This window comes from Liolophura sinensis, chromosome 1 (genome assembly GCF_032854445.1).
Source record: "Liolophura sinensis isolate JHLJ2023 chromosome 1, CUHK_Ljap_v2, whole genome shotgun sequence".
NCBI classification, from domain to species: Eukaryota; Metazoa; Mollusca; class Polyplacophora; order Chitonida; family Chitonidae; genus Liolophura; species Liolophura sinensis.
This window is the reverse complement of record NC_088295.1, coordinates 85911087-85936421: the sequence shown is the minus strand read 5'-3', so window position 1 is coordinate 85936421 and position 25335 is coordinate 85911087. Positions and strand designations below refer to the sequence as shown.

The window sequence follows — 25335 nt, the reverse complement described above, 5'->3', positions numbered from 1 at the left end:
GGGAAGAGTTGTACGGTATGAATGGTATTCTCAGCATCCTCATGTAGGTCATTGGCCTGAACTACACTCATTAAAGTCCAGTTTGGTGGCCATGTGTATTTTTACTTGGCATTTGCCTTGTAATTTGAGGGAAGAGTTGTACGGTATGAATGGTATTCTCAGCACCCTTCATTTGGGTCATTGGCATGAACTACACTCATTAAAGTCTAGTTTGGTGGCCATGTGTATTTTTACTTGGCATGTGCCTTGTAATTTGGGGGAAGAGTTGTACTGTATGAATGGTATTCTCAGCATCCTCATGTAGGTCATTGGCCTGAAATACACTCATTAAAGTCCAGTTTGGTGGCCATGTGTATTTTTACTTGGCATTTGCCTTGTAATTTGATGGAAGAGTTGTACGGTATGAATGGTTTTCTCAGCATCCTCATTTGGGTCATTGGCCTGAACTACACTCATTAAAGTCCAGTTTGGTGGCCATGTGTATTTTTACTTGGCATTTGCCTTGTAATTTGATGGAAGAGTTGTACTGTGTGAATGGTATTCTCAGCATCCTTCATTTGGGCCATTGGCCTGAAATACACTCATGAAAGTCCAATTTGGTGGCCATAAGTATTTGGACTTGGCATGTGCCTTGTAATTTGAGGGAAGAGTTGTACTGTGTGAATGGTATTCTCAGCACCCTTCATTTGGGTCATTGGCCTGAACTACACTCATGACAGTCCAATTTGGTGGCCATATGTATACTCATCTCTGAGTAAACTATGTTCATCGAGGCCAGCGTGTGATTATAAAAATGCACACTTTTGTTTAAGTTGAATTAATGGTTCCCTGACTGTCGGCACCAAGGCACTGTTTTGTTGTGTGCGTTATGACTGAGAGTCATGCACAAAACCTACTGTTACCTTTCAGTATCCTCATGTTTTGACACATCATGTTAGTCTATACACATGACTAGTTAGAATCCAGTTCCACCAATGGGACCATAACAGTCTGACTTCATAATCTAGCCATTGTTCATATATGTAATTCAAAAATGTCATATTCCTAGACCTTTATCAATAAAAACAACACAACCACTTAGACAGGATAATTTCTTATTGGCTAGCTTAGGTTATAAATAGACAAACCTCTTGTTACCACATTTATTATCACAGATTGGAATTTACAGGTAAATAGATTATTGTATGAAAGGAACAGCCGACAAAGATGGACAGCGGAGGAGAAACATTCTAAAACCCTTGTCTTTCACTTTTTTCGAAATGTATTGTAAATTTTTCAGTATCTGTGGAATTCGGACTGCCAGTCAGCTATCAGGAGTAATTTTAATGACTGTTCTCACCAAAAAAGTAGAGCCTGCATTTTTTTGGGTTCTGAATGATTCGTTCCCCTTTAAATATAGAGTCACATGAAAGTGTTTTTTAAAGCCTGTTTGATTATTAATTTCTCATCAGAAAAACTGAAGTGTTGGTATCAAAAGTATTTTAAGGCTTTTATATGCTTTTGAAAGTGCACTTTTACATACCAAAACTTACGTGAAACACAAAGAAGTACCAACAATAGTTCAGATTGTTACATTTCAATAATTGTCAGACTTGCTTATGAACCGGTACTATTGATAGTGGTCAGCAGTAATCATTTTTTTTAGGATTAATTTTTAAGAACTTTTAGGTAACACATGCACAGACAAAGCTGATATTTTGTAAAAGGTAATTATGTAAAGCTATTCCAAAAAATGGCAAAAATTCAGCTGGATTGCCCCACATCTCTGGTATAGCCTCATTAATTGACTTCCACAGATTACGCTTTGACAGAATGGTTCAGGTTGTTAGTGAAAAAATGTAAAATTTCTTTGAGGCATGTGTATACATGTCTACCTAGGATAAGTAAAGCTTGAATGGATGCAATGTTTTCCAGTTTGAAAGAAAAAAAAAATGCCTCTGTTTGCACTGACCATATTCACAGTCAATTCACAATGAATTATGCCTTTATTATTACTATTGTTGATGGAGTGCTGCATTAGTTGAATATTTTGAGAACGAGAAATATTGAGTTCCATTAACATTGAAATGGCTTTGCTTTGACCTCCAGTATAACCTTGAAAATGTTGTATAAAATGTTATGAGTCATATGTTGTCATCTTTCCATAGCAACAACATATCCTCGTCCAGTGACCTCTTTCACTACCCCGTCTGGACCACGTACCTGTCCCAGCTGGCACTTCCAGTGTGAAAATGGTCATTGTTTGTGGTGGTCTGTGCATTGTGATGGTGTAAATGACTGTGGAGACTTCTCCGACGAAGTGGGCTGTCCCAGAAATGGTAACATCTTTATTGTTTAACATCTGTAGGATTTGCTGTAATGTTTTGTTTAGTCATTTCCATGATTTAAAATCAAATTTAGACTTTTGTTTAGGATATATGTTAGGTGTAGTACATGTGAAGCCTGAAGATTTCAACTCTAATCCTAAAGTATAGTTCAAAACCTTATCGGATATCAGAAACTGTTGTCATGAACACAGTTGTGTGTTGAACTCGTTATTTTAGTGTAGTATATGCATGTATAAGTTGTTGTGTCAGATGTAATATTTTTTGGTTGTGAATGCGAGCCCTGTTTGTAGCTCGTCTGTACGAAGCAAGGAGAGGTATTGTGAGAGGGGGAAAAAATGGCGGGGGGAAAAAATGGCGGTGTTGGTGTTGAAGCTCATGTATAATGGGCTCTCATACATGGATTGAAGGTTGCTTTTTGTTTGAGCTCTCTAATCAAAGGTATGGTGTTTAAATGTACATACCCAGATGGAAAGTTAAGCTTTTTTTTAGTCCTGTATATTTGGCTCTCATATATGGGTTGAATTTTAAGCTTTTTGTTAGAGCTCCCTAATGAAAGGTATGGTGTTTAAATGTACATACCCAGATGGAAAGTTAAGCTTTTTTTTTAGTGCCTGCATATTTACCTCTCATATATGGGTTGAAGGTTAAGCTTTTTGTTTGAGCTCCCTAATGAAAGATATGGTGTTTAAATGAACATACCCAGATGGAAAGTTAAGCTTTTTTCTTAGTGCCTGTATATTTGGCTCTCATATATGGGTTGAAGGGTAAGCTTTTTGTTTGAGCTCCCTAATGAAAGGTATGCTGTTTAAATGTACATACCCAGATGGAAAGTTAAGCTTTTTTTAGTGCCTGCATATTTGGCTCTCATATATGGGATGAAGGTGAAGCTTTTTGTTTGAGCTCCCTAATGAAAGGTATGCTGTTTTAAATGTACATACCCAGATGGAAAGTTAAGCTTTTTTCTTAGTGCCTGCATATTTAGCTCTCATATATGGGTTGAAGGTGAAGCTTTTTGTTTGAGTTCTCTAATGAAAGGTATGCTGTTTAAATGTGCATACCCAGATGGGAAGTTAAGCTTTTTTTTAGTACCTGTATATTTGGCTCTCATATATGGGTTGAAGGTTGCTTTTTGTTTGAGCTCTCTAATCAAAGGTATGGTGTTTAAATGTACATACCCAGATGGAAAGTTAAGCTTTTTTTTAGTCCTGTATATTTGGCTCTCATATATGGGTTGAATTTTAAGCTTTTTGTTAGAGCTCCCTAATGAAAGGTATGGTGTTTAAATGTACATACCCAGATGGAAAGTTAAGCTTTTTTTTTAGTGCCTGCATATTTACCTCTCATATATGGGTTGAAGGTTAAGCTTTTTGTTTGAGCTCCCTAATGAAAGATATGGTGTTTAAATGAACATACCCAGATGGAAAGTTAAGCTTTTTTCTTAGTGCCTGTATATTTGGCTCTCATATATGGGTTGAAGGGTAAGCTTTTTGTTTGAGCTCCCTAATGAAAGGTATGCTGTTTAAATGTACATACCCAGATGGAAAGTTAAGCTTTTTTTAGTGCCTGCATATTTGGCTCTCATATATGGGATGAAGGTGAAGCTTTTTGTTTGAGCTCCCTAATGAAAGGTATGCTGTTTAAATGTACATACCCAGATGGAAAGTTAAGCTTTTTTCTTAGTGCCTGCATATTTAGCTCTCATATATGGGTTGAAGGTGAAGCTTTTTGTTTGAGTTCTCTAATGAAAGGTATGCTGTTTAAATGTGCATACCCAGATGGGAAGTTAAGCTTTTTTTTAGTACCTGTATATTTGGCTCTCATTTATGGGTTGAAGGTGAAGCTTTTTGTTTGAGCTCCCTAATCAAAGGTATGGTGTTTAAATGTACATACCCAGATGGAAAGTTAAGCTTTTTCTTAGTGCCTGCATATTTGGCTCATATATGGGTTGAAGGTGAAGCTTTTTTTTAGCTCCCTTTGATGGACACTGTTTTATAAGCTTTTTTTCTTGAACTCCAACATACAGTGATAGAAAGGGATCATGGATGGTATGTAGGTCTACAAAGGGTCTACTGATGGAAAGTTGAATTTTTTATTATTAGTTTTAGTTTATTGGCTTTGTGAATGTTTTTTTAGTCATTTTGATTGATACACTTTCAGTGTAAAAATTTACCAGTTATAAGATCTTCACTTTGTTTTCTTCAGGGCTACAGTTTCTTTTCACCACAGGTTCTCTGTGAAAACTTTATTCTAGATTGATTGACTTTGCCAAATTTACCTATATCTTGTAATGAGGAAAATATTCATGTAATTCTACAATTTTTATGCACAGAAGGGTATTGAAAACCAGTCTCATTTTGCTCACATCATTTTTCTCTTTTGTGGATTCACTTTGTTCTCCTGTTTTCTACAAGCCTTTCATGTAGGGCTACAGTTTCTTATGCAAACACCTATCACCGGAAGCTTATTGTTTCTATAGTTTCTTCATCAGATTGATTGAGTGTCAAAGTGTACCTAATTTTGGGACTTCATTTTTGGTATATAAATTATCTGTAGAAAGCTTTCCACATCTATATTAGTACCAGGAACATTTGACACTAGCCCATGCATGTTCCGACCGAGACTGCAACAGAATGTTTAAACCATCCACATAGGCAGTCACTGTTGTCAGCTGAGTATTTGCTCAGCCAATCATCAGATTGCATTGGCCACCCATATTAAACAGATAGTCAGTCGTGGGTAGCGATTTGTTAGCGAAAAGTTGGTGCTCAAACTCCCCACAAGGAAGTTTTTTACTAGCGTAGCTCAACATTTGCTGAGCTATTCATAGGGTTGCAATTGCTGCCCATTGAACACAGATTGTCAAAGGCAGTTTATTGCCCACAATGATGACTGCGACCACATGGATTTACTACTCTGTAACATACAAAGTCACTGCTCATGGGTCACTTGCACAAAGCAGGCTAAGTTCATTGTAACTACCATGGCGACATGTTGAAAATGTATGTTGCAGTGGTAATTACCGTCAACTTAGGCTACAATCACGTCGTGCAAGAGGCTTCTGTAATCTTTATGCGTACAATAAACATTTTTTACTTCATTTAGAGGACAGTATTTCAACGTATGCAGCATTATGCAGCTGTACAAACTGCTCAATCAGGCGAGCTAGCTGTTTCCTGTGAATGCCTTGTTTTTGGGGGTTTTTTTTGTGTATTAGAATCCATGTTAAGGTATGAAATGTTTCAGTACTTTATGTATTGAGCTAAAGTTTGGCATTCATGTGTCTCTTAAGGACAAGCTCTTTTGTAGTCTTGGAACCAATTATAAATTTAAGTGAACATTTTTTTGGTATGGCGTTAAACAACAATGAAATGATTATTACAAATTGATGCAGTGCTTGGGGGTCTGATGTCTGCTCACCTGAAAATATGCTTGTAGCCACTACCACTAGGATACCTACAGCACCCAGTCATAGGTGTGGGCTTCAGGACTTCACCTGTAACGATGGCAAATGCCTACACACTCGCTCAGTCTGTGATGGCTATCCTGACTGTCGATCTGGGGAGGATGAAGAGCACTGTATCGGAAGTAAGTACTTGTATTTACTTGGATAAGTATTGGAGCTACAGATTCTGTTTTGGGAAATTCTGGACAGTTACATCATTTGCAGTGTTTATGGGTGACTTCACCATTATTATTGAACCCACGTATAACTATGAGTCTTAAGCATCATATGATAAATCTGCTTTAATTCGCCGTTAGTTGATTGACTGATAAGCTGTCATTTTCGGCCAAGTTAAACGATGAGAAAGTCAGAATGTCAGAAGCTCACTCGTGCCAATGATGACATGTCACAGTTGAACGTTCATCCAAACAGCTTGTGTCACCACCATGTACCCAATGCGTTACAGTTTTGGAAGATGGTATGTTCAGACAGCATGGAAAGTGCATACCTTGGAGGTATTATATGGTTTTTGGCTATTATACAGATTTCTAGCTAGTAAATTTTTTTAAACCATATGACATAAAAACTCCTAAAAGTAGGTTTTTCGTTATATCTGAAAATGTTACATATGTAGACAAAAAAAAGTGCCATCCCGAAATACACAGGAGTACATGTCAAAATTCCCAACATTCTACACCATCATGTACTCAACCAGTGGGGAGAATTTAAAGTTTTTAGCAGACTTCAGCTGTTGTTCTACATGCTTATCAAATTTCAGGAAGATCCATCCATTGTTTAAAGTTTTTGCTCAAAATCCAGTGTGGCCGACAAATTAACTGACATGGAAGAACAAACCTCCAAACCATCAAGATAGTATCAGCAAGAATTTTGCTGCCAAATTTCACCCGGCTGCGATTTTCAGCTTTCTACAGAAACGAGAAAAAGTACTTTTTCAAAAGAAAAATGTTAATACTTCAAAGTGGAACAATAGGCTTCCAGCTGTCAGCTTGAAAGCTTAAAAAAAGAGATCTTGAAACACTAAATTCTGTCCAATTTCTTTTTATTCTCATGGACTACATTGAGATCATAGAGGGTTGAATGTCATGGTTGGAAGTACTTCTTTTTCAGATAGCACCTGTCCTGAATATACTTTCTCCTGTGAAAATGTGAGGCAATGTATTAAAGAAGAGTTAGTATGTAATGGACATAAGGAATGTCTGGATGGCTCAGATGAACACTGCAATTTCACCACCCACTCAGGTATGTGGAGTTTAGTGGACCACAAATTTTACATTGAAAAATAGCATGGGAAATTTGTTATGGAAGTATGAAATATTCACATCAAACAGATACATATATTTATTTCAAAATGATGTCAATCATCGACGAATCTGTAGAAGTTTGTGTTTCTTTCTGAACTTGTTCATGTCTTTGCTTGTTTTCATGTCCTGTTGCAAATGAGCCCTGGTAACTTGTGACACTATTATGATTGGCCTGTGAGAGTTTTTTTGGTAGCTCTCACCTTCATGTTTATTTTTACTATGTGTTCTCGATGAAGAGTGAGACTAAAACTAAACAAGTGAGTTTTGTAACTTATATGTGGATATAATCTATTTTCAGACTGCCAACTTCCATGGAAAGTGCATTGCCGGGATGGTGACATGTGCGTAGAGCCTTATCAGATGTGTGACGACACTCATCAGTGTTATGATGAGAGTGATGAAGGATCTTTTTGTGACAGACGTGAGTTTGCCTTTCCAGCATTTGAGGGTTGACCAGAGTTAACATGTTAATTGGCCATTGTCTACAAGTGGTAGATACAATATTTCTGTACCATTCCTTTTTGATTCAACATACAGTGATTCCCTTGTAAATTAGGGATTGCGCGTCCTCAGATCAGGCAGATTTGGGTGTTGATAAAGAAAAATCTGAAAAAGTTTATTTTGATGTACAGTGTATCACCCAAAGTTTTTTATGTAAAAATCTGTTTCAAAAGCACACATGTGTAAAGGCATTTAAACAATGCTGTTGATTCCGACACTTCATTTTTTGTGATAGAAAATTAATCCAACTTCATGAAAGTGGCTCTGTAAGGTGGATGAATCAATCAGAATTAAGCAAGACGTGTCACTTGTAGACACATAAACTTCAGGTGAAGTACAGTACATCTAGGTCTTGAGCTGAATTCAGCTCTATTCATGTATAGATTTGGAAAAGTACAGGTGTCTTTACCTGTAAATTCTAACTAATGTGTGTTGACTGTGTTGGACAGAGCTGAGAATTACTCAACTAAAGGCTTCAGCTGTCACCCCAACATCTCTGCACCTCCAGTGGAAACCCCCGAGTGCAACGGGCCAACTATCCTACATTGTTGCCTACATCAATCTGTAAGTTATACTTGTCCGGTTGACATGTTTTAGACATAAATAAGTATTGGTATCTGTATGAATATATGTTATACCTTCAATTTATTTCTCACGATGATGATAGTAATTGTCAAACTCCTTCTTCATCCATTAATGGTCTATCATGGTTTTGTTTCTACACCATCAATCTGTCCAAAAAATAGATAAAAGTTCAGTTTGTGGAACATCAGATCAGATTGACAAACTAGCCAGATCCTTTGCTTAAGTTTTGCATATTTAACGATTCCTTCACTGGCTTGATTTATTTGCAATGATTGCTTGAAATAGTGTCTGATTTTGACGAAATTTTGTGCAAGTTCATGTTGTATAACCTCAGATCAACCCGAAAAAACAAACCAAATCTAGTATTTTTTTGCATATTTACATTTCAGTGATTCTGATTGGTCAGTTGTTTCTGGGCAATAGCTACTGCAAATAAAGTTTGAAAACTAGCCTGATCCATGCATAACTTTTCCATTTGTAATGTAAGTTTAAGTAATGCACATATGCACAAGGAGGATTCAGCAAGTTACTATCATTTGCTGTGGCAATCGGGATGCAGTTGAATAAGGTGTGCAGTTCCTAACTATGAGCACGCATGGGGAGTGTTTTCAGTCCCAGACATAGCAAAGTTGGTCATGAACTTGGTTTGTGGTTTACTCTAAGCACTCAAGGTTCTTCCACATATAAAACTGACACACAGTATGGAGTCGAAAAATTCCTGAGCATGGTGTTAGACAATGGATCAGTCGTGCAGTGAGAATGCACAGTTTGTCTTTCTTGAAATTGACTTCGACCACTCTTGTACCATAATAATAAGTTTATTATTATTTATTTATAGATTTCTGACTAAGCTTAAACTTCAGGTAAATATATCAAAGATTACAGGTGTGTCAGCCTTATCAGGTTATTCCCTGCCTGGTTTCCTCCCACCATAATGCTGGCCGCCATCGTATAAGTGAAATATTCTTGAGTACGGCGTAAAACACCAATCAAATTAATAAATATCAGATTATTTTTTTTTGTATGCTGTCTGTGAGAATTGTAATACATTCATTTCAGAAACAATAATGTGCCGCTTCAGAAGAATTTTACTGCCAGCGGCCCTGAGCTGAACATCACTCAGCTGACACCGTTCAATCAGTATCGCATGTTTGTATATGTAAAGATGAAAAATGACCAAACTGAAGACACCTACTACCCAGGATCTCCAGCCTACTTCAGAACCAAAGAAGCAGGTAAATAAGACCTAAGTCCAGCAATTTGTACATAACAATACCTCAATGTGATCTCCATCCTACATCCCCACCAGAGGCAAGTAAATAGGGCCTACGTCCAGTCAGGTATTCTTAACAATACCTCAATGTGATCTCCATCCTACATCCCCGCCAGAGGCAGATAAACAGGGCCTACATCCAGTCAGGTGTACATGACAATACCTCAATGTGATCTCCATCCTACATCCCCACCAGAGGCTGGTAAACAGGGCCTACGTCCAGTCAGGTGTACATGACAATACCTCAATGTGATCTCCATCCTACATCCCCACCAGAGGCAAGTAAATAGGGCCTACGTCCAGTCAGGTATTCTTAACAATACCTCAATGTGATCTCCATCCTACATCCCCGCCAGAGGCAGATAAACAGGGCCTACATCCAGTCAGGTGTTCATAACAATACCTCAATGTGATCTCCATCCTACATCCCCAACTGAGGCAGGTAAATAGGGCCTACGTCCAGTCAGGTGTACATGACAATACCTCAATGTGATCTCCATCCTACATCCCCACCAGAGGCTGGTAAACAGGGCCTACGTCCAGTCAGGTGTACATGACAATACCTCAGTATGATCTCCATCCTACATCCCCACCAGAGGCAGGTAAATAGGACCTACGTCCAGTCAGGTGTACTTGACAATACCTCAATGTGATCTCCATCCTACATCCCCACCAGAGGCTGGTAAACAGGGCCTACGTCCAGTCAGGTGTACATGACAATACCTCAATGTGATCTCCATCCTTCATCCCCACCAGAGGCAGGTAAACAGGGCCTACGTCCAGTCATGTGTACATGACAATACCTCAATGTGATCTCCATCCTTCATCCCCACCAGAGGCACGCAAATAGGGCCTACGTCCAGTCAGGTGTACATGGCAATACCTCAATGTGATCTCCATCCTTCATCCCCACCAGAGGCAGGTAAACAGGGCCTACGTCCAGTCATGTGTACATGACAATACCTCAATGTGATCTCCATCCTTCATCCCCACCAGAGGCACGCAAATAGGGCCTACGTCCAGTCAGGTGTACATGACAATACCTCAATGTGATCTCCATCCTACATCCCCACCAGAGGCTGGTAAACAGGGCCTACGTCCAGTCAGGTGTACATGACAATACCTCAATGTGATCTCCATCCTACATCCCCACCAGAGGCAAGTAAATAGGGCCTACGTCCAGTCAGGTATTCTTAACAATACCTCAATGTGATCTCCATCCTACATCCCCGCCAGAGGCAGATAAACAGGGCCTACATCCAGTCAGGTGTTCATAACAATACCTCAATGTGATCTCCATCCTACATCCCCAACTGAGGCAGGTAAATAGGGCCTACGTCCAGTCAGGTGTACATGACAATACCTCAATGTGATCTCCATCCTACATCCCCACCAGAGGCTGGTAAACAGGGCCTACGTCCAGTCAGGTGTACATGACAATACCTCAGTATGATCTCCATCCTACATCCCCACCAGAGGCAGGTAAATAGGGCCTACGTCCAGTCAGGTGTACTTGACAATACCTCAATGTGATCTCCATCCTACATCCCCACCAGAGGCTGGTAAACAGGGCCTACGTCCAGTCAGGTGTACATGACAATACCTCAATGTGATCTCCATCCTTCATCCCCACCAGAGGCAGGTAAACAGGGCCTACGTCCAGTCATGTGTACATGACAATACCTCAATGTGATCTCCATCCTTCATCCCCACCAGAGGCACGCAAATAGGGCCTACGTCCAGTCAGGTGTACATGGCAATACCTCAATGTGATCTCCATCCTTCATCCCCACCAGAGGCAGGTAAACAGGGCCTACGTCCAGTCATGTGTACATGACAATACCTCAATGTGATCTCCATCCTTCATCCCCACCAGAGGTACGCAAATAGGGCCTACGTCCAGTCAGGTGTACATGACAATACCTCACTGTGATCTTCATTATCTAAACATATACATGTAGGTGTATAACTCAGTGTGGCCAGTCAATTCACTGCAGTAATGGAGCAGACAGATTTGCACACAACATTTTAGTTTCATTCCATGAATTATTTTCCAAGGTACTCCTGTTTAAAGTCATCATTTGGACTGAAATGAGGCCTTGTCCATGTAACTTCTCCTGAAGTTCCTCCTAAACGGTAATTGATGATAGCAGCCCCCTCACCCCACAGAAGAACAGTTGATATACTGGTGCGAAACCAAGGGTATTAGCAGTCTTCTTATAGTTTTTGTTCATACATGTGAAAGTTGTATATTCCAGCACCATTTTACAAAACCAATCTGCATAAATGCAGATGCTGCTTCGGTGGAGCAATTGTTAGAGTGTCCGCCTTGAAATCGAGAGACCTGTGATCATAGCCAGACCAGATCATACCAAAGACTTAAAAAATGGTACTTTTTTGCCTCCTCACTTCGCTCTCAGCTTTGAGACTTTGGAGCTAGGAAATGAGACTGGTTGGACCGGTGTCAGTATAGTGTGACTGGGTGAGGTGTCATATCTGTGGTCTTCTGTATGATACTTTAGAGACGGCAGCACTTTGGAGGCCGCAGCACTTTGGAGGCCGCAGCACTTTGGAGGCATGGACTCGCCCTGCGAAAAGACGCAATAAATGCACGCGCGCCTAATGACTCCTCGTTGTCACATTTCAAAGTACAACTTAAACCCATACATACATATCATGTATGCATACATTGAGCTTTCTGGAAATTCTTTACTAAATATTTTAGCTACTACTCTGTATTGACATACATGTATGTATGAGCGTATAGGTCTGTGTATGTAAGTTTACTCCATGCAAAATTAGGCGTTATTGTACTAACCATGTGTGTCAGTCAATCTGTTGCCAGCATATCATAAGAACTAATTAAAGGAGAAGAAAATCTAAATGTCATACAAATACCACTGAAAAGAGTATGCATTTCCTCGCAGGTGCATGCCATAAAAAAAATTCTAATATGTACCTCAAGTCGATGGATTATAAATAAAGTCAGTACCAAAATCCGCTGTGGGCGACTCCATTTTGCCTAAGAACTAATCCTGAAGTCTACTGTGTTAGGAGGAGAATTGTCATCGGAAACCACCGAAGTACAGTTCGTCTTCCGCTTGACGATCTTGGATAGATTTTCTCATTATATGTATTTCGCCTAAATACAAAGAAGAACTTGACTGGTACAAAGATGAATTCACTGGTGGAGCTCAAATACCTGATGAGTTTGCGATGAAATTGGTTCACCATTTGTGCACGTTATAATGTCATAGTTTCATACCAATGTACAATATGCATTTGTCGTGGTTGTATTTAGACTGGTCACATAACACAATGTGTTCAAAACCAACTGCTTTCAAGAAGTGTTACATTATATATACACTGATGTTAGGACGATTATCCACATAAAAATGCTGTAATAATGTAATGTTTGGTCATTTACAAATATTTCAAGCATAAGCTGACATTAAGTTAAAAAAATTGCTTTCGTATGTTAACAGTTCCTGAATGTCCAGATGACTTGTACATTCACCAAGACAAATTGGGCGGTGACCTTGTATTGCGGGTGGTCTGGAAGGAACCAGCCAAGAAAAACGGACGTCTTGTCATGTACAAGGTAATGTGGTGTAAAACCTGTCTGGGTACCGAAATGTGTCGTGAATAAAAAACAACCTGGCATGTATCATGCCAGCTCATTTTGTGCCTATGCTCAGTAGTTATATGGTAGCCTATGCTCAGTCAGTCGTAAGTCATGTCTTAGGCTAGCCTATGCTCAGTCATAAGTCATGTCATATGTAGCCTATGCTCAGTCATAAGTCATGTCATATGGTAGCCGAAGCTCAGTCATAAGTCATGTCTTATTGTAGCCGATGCTCAGTCATAAGTCTTGCCTTATGGTAGCCTGTGCTCAGTCATAAGTCCTGTCATATGGTAGGCTGTGCTCAGTCATAAGACATGTCTTATGGTAGCCTGTGCTCAGTCATAAGTCATGTCATATGGTCATATGGTAGCCGAAGCTCAGTCATAAGTCCTGTCTTATTGTAGCCTGTGCTCAGTCATAAGTCATGTCTTATTGTAGCCGAAGCTCAGTCATAAGACATGTCTTATGGTAGCCTGTGCTCAGTCATAAGTTATGTCTTATGGTAGCCTGTGCTCAGTTATATGTCATTCCATATTGTAGCCTGTGCTTAGTCATAAGTCATTCCATATTGTACCCTGTGCTTAGTCATAAGTCATTCCATATTGTAGCCTGTGCTTAGTCATAAGTCATTCCATATTGTAGCCTGTGCTTAGTCATAAGTCATTCCATATTGTAGCATGTGCTTAGTCATAAGTCATTCCATATTGTAGCCTATCGTAGGGACGATTAAAACCAAAAAAAGTGCAAAGTAATCATGTTGCTTGACTTGGGCTCTTTGAATACTGCTCATAGTAGGTGCGAATGTCATCCTCTTACGTAGTGATAATCCATCCCCCATTATCATCCTCTTACGTAGTGATAATCTATCCCCCATTATCATCCTCTTACGTAGTGATAATCCATCCCCCATTATCATCCTCTTACGTAGTGATAATCCATCCCCCATTATTTTAATCTCTGATTCAGATTACTAGGGTAAGCGACACCACAGGAAACAGAAGAGGATTATAGCCACTCTTGATAATACCTGTTTGACAGCTTGAGTAATTTCGGCCATATTTATAACTCGGAAAATAGAACAGTTCTAAGATATTTTTTTCAGTATTTTCTTGATCAGTTGCGCAGAAATTAATTTCTGCAAATCCATCTTTGAAGTAAATCAGCAAAAATAAATTCCATTGAAATAATAAATACTTTACAGTATATACCTCTGATCAGAATAAACCTTGTCTTTATCTTTTTCTTTATGTAATTTGTTAGTTCCTTTTTTTCTTCTAATATAACAACCAACAACTGAACATCCAAGGTTTATAACCATTTATTTCATGGTGTACCTCTGAGCAGGATGTGCCCCATCTCTGTATTTTGCACATTTTTACTTTTGATATAATGTTTGTTAGCTCCTTTCTTACCTTTACTATAACAACCAACAACTGAACATGCATCACCATGGTTTACGACTGTTTTATTATGCAGTGTATATCTCTGATCAGGATAATATACCTGTAAAAGTATCTGCATATATGAACAATAAAATCATGATCAGAAATGAACCTCAAATGAAATTAAACTTTTTCATTCTCACATGTCATAAGTCATGTTTTGTGGTAGCCCTATTTGAAATAGATGCTGCACACTAAAGCTACAACATCTAACAGAGGTTGACCGGCCCTAATAGCACATTGCACCTAATAGCACATTGATGATGTGTTGACCATTGTTTAAAAACATTGTCAAGATGAACTGATAAAGACGAGCTGTGTGAAAGTTCAGCTAATCATTATTAGGCCTACTTTCCACACTTAGGACATACTACAATAGCTTCTCAGTAATAATCTACCCTGTGGTTACAAGAATTGCCTCAGGACTTCTGACAACACAAGAATAATGAGCATATCACTTGATCACTATAGATGGAGAAAAGAACTGATTTCAGTTGAAACATTTTTAATTTGCCCATTTAAGTTATAGGATTTTGTGTTATGTACTCTCATTGTGGCAGATTGCTTATGATTCTGTTTGATGGGTTCAGATCACAGGCCAAACCACATTTTTCTTTTTTCTGAACAGTTATTACTATGATATTTGTTCTGTTCATGAATGATGTGTGTAACTCAATGCTGGCTTTTTACAGGCTCTGCTGCCACTTTCTGATTGTTTACAGCAACAAGAAATGTTAGTGGGTTTCCAGCTAAATTGTTTTGCTACCTCTGTCTGACAGACTCTACACTGCACCTCTCACAGAAGAAGACAGTGTTACAAGAAATCAGCATGTCTACATTGAACATGGATAGAGTATAGTGTTAAGATCAAATTGGTTACAGGGCCTGCATGTCTGAGTGTTTAGAATGCTAACACAGCACAATGAGCGAGGAATCTCATCAGTATAGTCACTGTGAGTTCAAATCCAGCAGATGGTAACTTCGTCTCGGGTCATACGTGGAAAGATCTGCCAGCATGTTACGAATGCAGATGGTTATGACTCGCACCATGATTCTGGCAGCTGTCGCATAAGTGAAATACTCTTGAGTATGGCGTAAAATGACATTCAGATAAATATACCAGACTGGAAATGATAACCAACCAAACATTCTGTTTTTTTTACAGATATTTTACCAGGAAGCTCAGCAGAAGAGTAATGTGATGTACAAGCCCTTATTTAGGGACAATTTTCCCTCAGCTCTACTGAAGGGACAATCATACTCCTTTGTGCTAGCCTCCTTAACCATAAACACAAAGTACTATATATGGGTATGTAAACCTATACCTGTCTTAACCTTTTTCCAGTCTGTATTTTGACATTGAAATCTGCGAAGATGAGTTATGAAGCTTAATTGCATTGTACTCACTTAAAAACTGATCATAGTTTGGAGTCTTTGCTTTTATATGTCTAGCAGTCAATTCATCTTTTGGGGCCGACTATTGAAGGTGTGGAGAAGCGGGGTAACTTATTTCCTTGTTGGATTTTGTGATGGGGCTGATCCCTTTCTGACTGTTATGGAATTATTTCAGAATCTGCAAAAGCTCACAAAATTGCTTGTTTCAAACCTACATTACAATGTCATGTTTTCTTGATAGGTAACGCCAAGTAACAAAGCTGGAGATGCAAAATCTTGTGATGACATGAAGAAAAGTGTTATGTTTGGCTTTGGTTATATGGATCCAGTATATCCGAAGGTGGTTAATAAAACCAGTACAAGTATTACCTTAGGCTGGTCCAAGCTCAAGAAGGCGTCTGGCTACTACATTAGCTATACCAACATTTGGCATCAACGCATTCATATCACAGTCAGCAATCCCCCTGTCAATAGTAAGTACAATTCAAAGAGTTACATCTGTCATTATCTTGTTTGCAAAAACAATTTGTGGGGGCGGATATGATGTATATACAGGTGCCATATGTGAGCGCTGTCAGATAAAATTGCAAAGTTCAAGCATCACCTCAGGCAGCCATTTACCCTGATATGTATTTTTGGACTATTTTTTGCTCACAGCTTTACATACAACATATGTGGTCCAAGTTTCATGGACAGAGACTTGCCATATGTGTCTGGCTTTCATATAATATTCAAGCGTCTCAATCCTTAAGACATAAAAGAAAGTTTCATTGTTTTGCTCATTTTTCATTGAGTGAATATGAAAGCAGCCCTCACCAACAGTAAACTTTATAAGTACATGCACGTGTTATGATAATTTAAAACCCTCTCATAAGACATTTAACATCCAGTTCTAGTATAAGACGTTTTTGTCACGCCCACAATGATTTCCATCACTGTATTGTCTGCATTGTACTAGTTTCGAAATTGTGTACAGTCAGGGTCATCTTCAATAGCTATTTATTTAGTATGTAAGATTACTTTTCGAGGTGCGTTTATCTCAGGAATGCTGCAGCTATTGGCACGTGTTCACTTTTTAGCTCACATGTACAAGCATGATGTATGTCATACCCTGAGTCTCGCTATCAGCATTGACATCAGCATCCAATTACAGGAAAAGCAGTGTTAAACAAAATGTTGGGGTTGGTATCTTAAAAAACTCTCCATGTATTGAGCTCAAGTTTTGCACACATGTAAAGCACAATAACACGAGGGGGATGTTCCATCATTGATTCGCTTTGTGTATAATTACCGTAATTTACAAAATTCATGACTTTATGTTTTGTTTATTAGAATCACTGTTAAAGTAAATGTTGGGGCAGTATCTCAAAAAGTTCTGCACATATTAATCTGAAGTTTTACATGCATATAAAGCACAATGCCACAAAGGAGATGTTCCATTGCGGTTAATTAGCATAAATTACCAAATTCCCAACTAGGGGCCTCCCTGGCGTAGTTGGTGAGCGCGCTAGCACAGTGTAATGACCCAGGAGTCTCTCACCAATGCAGTCGCTGTGAGTTAAAGTCAAGCTTAGGCTGGCTTCCTCTCTGTTTGTATATCTGTTTGCCCAGTTTCCTCCCACCACAATGCTGGCTGCTGTTGTATAAATGAAATATTCTTGAGTGTGACGTAAAACACCAATCAAATAAATAAATAAATAAAATAAAATTCATAACTTCAGTACTCAATGCATAGAGCTGAAATTTTGCATTCATGTGTCTTCCACATGTAAGCTCTTTGGTGACCTTGCTACCTTGCAGGTGTTCTTCTGATCTTTTTGTTTACTCTCATTGAAGATGAATAATTTTTAGATGGTATTATATCTGTGTATTGTTTGGTCGAGTTTGCCCGTATGTTACTTTTCTTGCCTTTCAGTTTCAGGCCTGTCACCAGGTTTCCTGTACACATTTGTTGTCCAGCCTTACAATGCCAGTCAGAATGGTACAACCTCTACCATAGAAGTTAACACTAAAGGTATGCACATGTGGAGCTGCAAATGTTGATATGTTCTAATGAACTCTAAAGCAAAGTGTGAAAATTTGTCTACTTGAGTGAGTGTTCAGATGTAATTCAATCTCCGCCCATTATAACCTCATGTAATAGATTTGTTCTGGAGATTTCCCAGTCACAGATCATCTTAACGTTGTTGTTGCAGTAGCCAGTTATGTCACATATTATTCACATTCCATGGGGTTTTATTTGTGTTGATCCTCTCTTCGTGAAAGGCACTCCCCTAAAGCGGCCCAAGGATCTCACTGTAGACTCGGTGAATCCCACCAGCATGAAGGTCAGCTGGACATATCCTACCGAACAGGCAAGTCTATGCGTTGAGCTATAGTAGCCAAAGACCCCCTTGAGCAATGGGCTGATTGTTCAGTTCACTTGAAAGTATTATCTCTCCACAACTATTAGGCCCAATTCTTTGCAGTGTTATACCTGTATTAAGTCAGTTATACCTGTATTGTCACCTCCTAGTCCATATTGATGGACCTTTGATCTACTTTTTCAGATCAGATTGTATGTATTTTGCTTGTTCTCATTATATCTCTGAAAACTTTTTAGCCCAAGGCAGTGAAATATCATTCATAGACTGAATGGTGGAGGTACCCAATACCTGATTGTAATATGATGCCATAACCTTTGACTTACTTTCTTAGGTCATAAGGTCATATTTTAGCTCTTGTTATCACAGTGTATTCAAAGCTGTATCCCGGGCAATAATATGATGACGATTTGCAGGTTAGTGGTAGCTTCGTGGTTTCAATTTTCATTGGAGTTTCTAGTTGTTTTACTGGTCTTAAATGTTTGTTGTATGTCTTTTTCAGAACTTCACTGTTTTCTACGACTACAAAGAACACACACTGGATACCTTTACTGTATATGGGTACAGTGTTAAGGCATATGGGAAATCTGTGATTATCCCCAGTCTCTTAGCTTGTGAAACATATATATTTGCTGTGGCGGTCACTGGACCCCCTAAAAGTGACTTGAGCGCCTTCTCCTTACAGCGAACAGATGCAGGTAAGGTTAATTTGTGAAGAGAAATGTGGGGCAGGATTGCCTTTCAGAAAAGGTCTCATTAGCTGCAGGGCTTGATTCAGAGCACTTGGAAGCCATCAAAAGTGTTTGAGTGTCAGATGGTAGGGATCCCAGATGAAAAAGTTTCCCACTCTTGTGTTATTTGCATATGTGAAAATGGTGAGACTGATGAAAAAAAAAGGGTACCAAAGCATTCAGCTAAATCAACTCCTCTGAGGCAAGTTAAAGCTCCAGTGCTTTAAGTGTCTTCTTTGTTCCCTGGACTATTAGTGTGAATACCTGGCTTTTTGTCAGAAATATAATGTGACATTGGAAGTATTTGGTGCCCTGTATCAGTGATGTCATGCCCGTCAAACCACTGGCAGATTATTTACCACCAGTTGCTTGCTAACACTTCCTCGCATACATTTGCTGGAGGGATTTTCCACCCCTATTACAGTTTTTAGCTCGCCGTTACGAAGCAAGACAAGGTATTGTGAGTTTGAGGGAAAAGTGGTGTTGGTGTCAGTGCTGGTATTCGTGTTTGAGTAAGCTTTTTTGTGTGGGTCAATTGAGTAAGGTTTGAAGTTGGGTCTGCTAGTCTCACAGTTTTCACATCACCTTTATGAAACCATGTGGGAATGATGAACAAGATTTGGACATGTACTCGTTTTGATTATAAATTAGGGATGTTTGCATTTTTATTTAAATTATCAGGTTTTGGGCCTACCCATATTACCCATTACTATTGTGGGCTGGGGTAAGGTTTTTTGCTTGGGCCAGCTGTTGCTACAGCTTTTACACCATCTTGCTGAAACTTCGTGGGAACGATGGGCATGCTTTGAAGACTTCATGGAGTAAATAATTTTAAATAATTAGGTATATTTGTATTTTTATTCGAATTATCGGGTTTTTGACTATGCTATTTTATCTCAGCCAGAACTATTCGGTCTTGTTAGCCAGGGTAAGGTTTTATGTTTGGGTCAGATATTCTAACAGTTTTCACGTCATCTTTATGAAACTTGGTGGGAATGATGAACAGGATTTGGCAATTCACTTGATTTGAACAATTAGAGATGTTTGCATTTTTTTTAGCTCGCCATTACGGAGATTGGGTCAGCTGTTGTCAAAGTTTTCACGATATGTTCATGAAACTTCTTGGGCTTGATAAACACACTTTGAAGATCTTGACATTATACTTGATTTTTTGGTTTTTGACTACCATGTTTTGGACTTCACAGTCACTTCACAGGTGTATATGTAGCATCAGAGTAAGGTTTTATGTTTGGGTCAGCTGTTGTCAGTTTGCAACATATCTTTATGAAACCTAGGCTGCCATTTGAACTGAAGCCATTACTGTTGAGCTGTCGGGGTTCTCATAACCCTTGTTAGACTTGTGGACTTGATTGGACATTTGTATGTACATTGTATTCTCAGACAGGACAGCACCTCCAAAGTATGTGCAAATTAAAAGCGAGCCTGGAAAGATGACCTGTTTCAGAGTGACATGGGAGAGCTCTTGCCGGCTCAATGTGGAATTTGTGGTAAGATTTGACTCCCTCTAGAGACAATTGTTAAATTGAAAAATATGCCCCATTCTTTGTAACCCACATCAGCTCAAAGTCCTTTTTTTAAAAATCTGTTCAGTCTTGTTTATAAAAAGGGATGGGATAGTATTAATTATATTTCAAGTTGCTGACATTGCTGGATTCTGAGGGTTTTTTTTTCCATCCTAAAGGTGTGTTTTGAGATTGTTTGAAAGGTAGGATGATGTCCTACTGAAAAATTGTTCAAAAGTTTCATCACCAAAAGTAATATTCTTTGGCATCTATAATATACTATTTGAGTGAAATTTAAGGTCATTTGCCTTAATGTTTTCTTATCGCATAACCTGATTGGATCACAGCTCTTGAGTTTATACTGACTACCATCTACTTAACAGGGATACATTATTGAGGTAGTGGAAGTACTAGGAGGAAAATCTCTGCCACCTTCCAACACCCATGTGCCCAAGACTAATGCAACACAAATCTCCAAAAGGCTGTGCAATGGCACCCGGGGTGCCCAATACAGAGTGAGGGTGCGCACCACACTGCTCAATGCCTTATTCTCCGAGACCGTCAGCTTCACCATCAGTCAGTTTCCATATCTTTTTTTAATGAATCTTTGTAGAAAACTGTGTTTTTGATAAATCCCATGATTTCTGACAAATACGCACTTATGTTCATAACACCTCTGAGGACACCATTTCTTTTGGAATTTATCCTATATATGTGCCCTGAATTCTGAAGGGCTAGAACATTAGATGATTAATCAGTGATTATTTTTGGGTTTTGTATCCCGTCTGTCATGACGTCATAATTATGTTGTTAGGCCGTCTTTTTGTCTTTACGTAAATTTGTTGCCATTTCCACCATATCTAAAAAACCGCTTCGCACAAGTGAAAAATTGGTTGACTTTTTGTGTATCTCCAGAGCAGAAACATGTTGAAAATGAGTTGGATGGCTTTAAAATGTACAATTTTTTCCTGCTGTAGAGGGTTACACAGCTCCAAAGAATTTCAAACTGGCAGGACGGATTGGTGGCAATTTAAAGTTCACCTGGATAGAACCTAATGAGGATCTTCCCAAAGTAAGTATTTCTTTATTAACAGTGAGCTGTGTAATAGGTCATAAATGTAGTGGGTATTGTGAGGATTGTGGGACATACTAACAAACAAACTAACAGCACTTGCAAAGCATCCACCCACCTCCCAACTGAAAAGTAATAAAGAATATCGGTGTAAAAATTGTTAAATTTTAGGGAGTGAAGCAGCAAAATGATCGATCAGCACTGTATACATCTACACTTAGTCAGCTTGAGATGTGCTTGGACTTCTCCATCACAAGATGTTTTGAGTATAGCATTAGACATGTGCATGGATTGAGAGACATGTATTACTGTTGTTGTTGTTGGTATTTTTAGAACCGTCAATACATGCTGCAGTACCAGGAGAAGCATTCTGAGTTCAAGGATTACAATACCACCAGTGGGAACAGTATTGAGTTTCCCAGGGCCTTGATGCACAGTGGTGCATCGTACACCTTTAGGATCCTCCTCTATGTGAACGGCCACAGAGGAGAGAGCAGCAATGAGTTGACGCTCTTTGAGCAGACGCCCTCCTCCTCTACAGCAGGTAGGTCATAAAGCCTGTATGGGATAGATCATAAGGTTGGAACACATAGAGAAGAGCATAAGGGAACACATAGGAAACAGAACACAAAGGGGATAGATCATCTTGTCGGAACACATAGGAAACATATCATGGGGTCGGAACACATAAGGAAGAGCATAAGGGAACACATAGGAAACAGAACACAAAGGGGATAGATCATCTTGTCGGAACACATAGGAAACATATCATGGGGTCGGAACACATAGGGAAGAGCATAAGGGAACACATAGGAAACAGAACACAAAGGGGATAGATCATCTTGTCGGAACACATAGGAAACATATCATGGGGTCGGAACACATAGAGTAGAGCATAAGGGAACACAGGAAACAGAACACAAAGGGGGTAGATCATCTTGTCGGAACACATAGGAAACATATCATGGGGTCAGAACACATAGGGAAGAGCATAAGGGAACACATAGGAAACAGAACACAAAGGGGATAGATCATCTTGTCGGAACACATAGGAAACATATCATGGGGTCGGAACACATAGAGAAGAGCATAAGGGAACACAGGAAACAGAACACAAAGGGGGTAGATCATCTTGTCGGAACACATAGGAAACATATCATGGGGTCAGAACACATAGGGAAGAGCATAAGGGAACACATAGGAAACAGAACACAAAGGGGATAGATCATCTTGTCGGAACACATAGGAAACATATCATGGGGTCGGAACACATAGGGAAGAGCATAAGGGAACACATAGGAAACAGAACACAAAGGGGGTAGATCATCGTGTCGGAACACATAGGAAACATATCATGGGGTCGGAACACATAGAGAAGAGCATAAGGGAACACATAGAAAACAGAACACAAAGGGGGTAGATCATCCAGTTGGAACACATAGGAAACATATCATTGGGTCAGAACACATAGGGGATTGATGATCAGGTCGGAACACATTGGGAACAGATCATAGGGTCAGAACACAAGTGAGAGATCGTGGTGTCTTAGCACATTTGGGAGAGATCATGGTGTTTGAGCACATTGGGAATAGATCATAGGGTCGGAACTCATAGGGGATATATCATAGGGTCGGTACGCATAGGAAACAGATCACAGGGTCAGAAGACATGGGATAGATCACAAGGTCAGAAACACAGAGGAAAGATCAGACATGGAGAGAGAATAGGGGAAAGATCATAAGGTCAGTACACATGGGGGATAGATCATAGGGTCGGAACTCATAGGGGATATATCATAGGGTCGGTACGCATAGGAAACAGATCATAAGGTCAGTACACATGGGGGATAGATCATAAGGTCCGAACACATAGAGGATATATCATAGGGTTGGAACACAGGAACCATCACAAGGTCCGAACACATAGGGGATATGTAATAGAGTTGAAACACATAAGGGATTTATCGTAGGGTTGGAACACATGGGATAGATTTCTTGGGTGTAACACAGAGGGAATAGATCACTGGATCTGAACACATTGGGGATAGATCACTAGGTCAGAACACAGGATAGATCATAGGGTGGGAACAGATAGGGATAGATAATAGGGTCGTAACACAGGAGAGATCGCATAGTGGCTGAGCACATTGGGGATAGATCATAGGGTCAGAACACATAGGGGGATAGATCATATGGTTAGAACACATAGGTGGTAGATCACTTTGTTGGTACATAGAGGGAACATCACAGGGTCAGAATATGGGATAAATCATAAGGTTGTTTGTGGAACACATGGAGGAAAGATCATAGATGTATGGCTGGAACACAAACTGTATAGGGGAAAGATCATAAGGTCTGTACACAGATGGGATAGATCACTGGGTCTGAACACATAGGGGATGATCATAGGGGATAGATCATAGGGTTGGAACAAATAGGGGATAAACAATAGTCATGACATGAGAGAAATCACAGGGGCGCAACACATAAGGGATAGATCATAAGTTCGGAACACATAGGGAATAGGTCATATGGTTGGAACACATAGGTGTTGGATCACTGTGTCGGAGCACAGAGAGATTTGATCTCTGGGTCGGAACACATAGGTGATATGTCTACATGTATTTGGGCCTCTTCGTGTAAGAGAAATGAAGACACTGCATCAAATTACCTGCCACATTCTGGTCAGATGTAACAACAGACGTAGTACTACATGTACTTCACATTGATCTAGCACGTGTAGAGGTCATAAATTGAAGGCAGATATTTTTAGAACTCATTTATCTACAAATTTTGCCTGTGCGGGTCCCCCCAGCAGCTCACAGGTGAGATATTGTATTGGTGCTGTCTATTGTCCACCATTTGTCTTCACTCATGGGCTCCATATGATACATGTATCACCATGTATTTGTATGATTTGTTTTGTCTTATCGTAGTTGTTTTAAGGTAGTAGTAAATAGCCTTGTCAGCATGTCACATGTATCTTTAGAATTTTAATCAAATTTGATTTGATGGTTATTGGCAAGGATCTGGCCAACTCTGGAGAATTTAGTGACTAGAGATCATCTGAGCTTTGTCCCAGTGGTTGCTATTGTGATGAAAGTTGAGAAAGCTCTAGCATACCTTGGCTTGAACAAAGAACAGAGCATGGCTCCCCCACATCACTACTACCTGTCACATATAAGTTTGCTTAAATTGCTCATTTATTGCCATGGTACTGATTTTATTTTCTCAGGTAACTCTAAGCTGATAGCTATTGTGGCCCCGATTTGTGCTGTAGTGGTCATCTTGGTGATCATACTCCTCGTCTATGTGGTACGACATCACCGCCTGCAGCGCAGCTTCCTCTCCTTTGCCAGAAGCCACTACGACACGCGCTCCGGAACCACCACCTTCACCTCGGATGACCTGGGTGAGCCTTGACAGACTATTATATATTTATGTATTTTTATGTTTTACATGTGTGACTGTAAAGGTCAAACCACACTAACTGTATTGCATTACTTGCTTTTGGTTTCACAAAGCTTCCAGAATGATCTTGCATGCTTATCACACACATGTAAGACCTACGGACTGTATTTCTCACAGTTCTTGTGAAACTACCCATAATATGTGTTTCAGGCTTTGCATGATATGTCTGATAGGAGCAGACTGCAGGAAGAAATGATAGCAGTTGAAAAATTCTTCATTTCAAAATTAAATCGGACATGTTGACTAGGTGCAGCTGGGTTTTTG

The 25335-nt window shown here is 39.5% G+C and overlaps 1 protein-coding gene across 1 annotated transcript in view; it reads left to right on the top strand.

The window, feature by feature from the left end:
• LOC135461929 (sortilin-related receptor-like) overlaps positions 1-25335 on the top strand; it is a 40111-nt gene that overhangs the window by 11644 nt on the left and 3132 nt on the right. Inside the window, exons 9-25 of the mRNA XM_064739217.1 lie at positions 2148-2318; positions 5763-5912; positions 6898-7029; positions 7390-7512; positions 8042-8156; positions 9237-9412; positions 12936-13051; positions 15683-15826; positions 16154-16385; positions 17828-17926; positions 18178-18266; positions 18778-18973; positions 20408-20514; positions 20913-21105; positions 21507-21601; positions 21935-22145; positions 24836-25012. Of these exons, the coding sequence (XP_064595287.1) occupies positions 2148-2318; positions 5763-5912; positions 6898-7029; positions 7390-7512; positions 8042-8156; positions 9237-9412; positions 12936-13051; positions 15683-15826; positions 16154-16385; positions 17828-17926; positions 18178-18266; positions 18778-18973; positions 20408-20514; positions 20913-21105; positions 21507-21601; positions 21935-22145; positions 24836-25012 (2526 nt within the window). The remainder of the gene's footprint in view (positions 1-2147; positions 2319-5762; positions 5913-6897; positions 7030-7389; positions 7513-8041; positions 8157-9236; positions 9413-12935; positions 13052-15682; positions 15827-16153; positions 16386-17827; positions 17927-18177; positions 18267-18777; positions 18974-20407; positions 20515-20912; positions 21106-21506; positions 21602-21934; positions 22146-24835; positions 25013-25335) is intronic.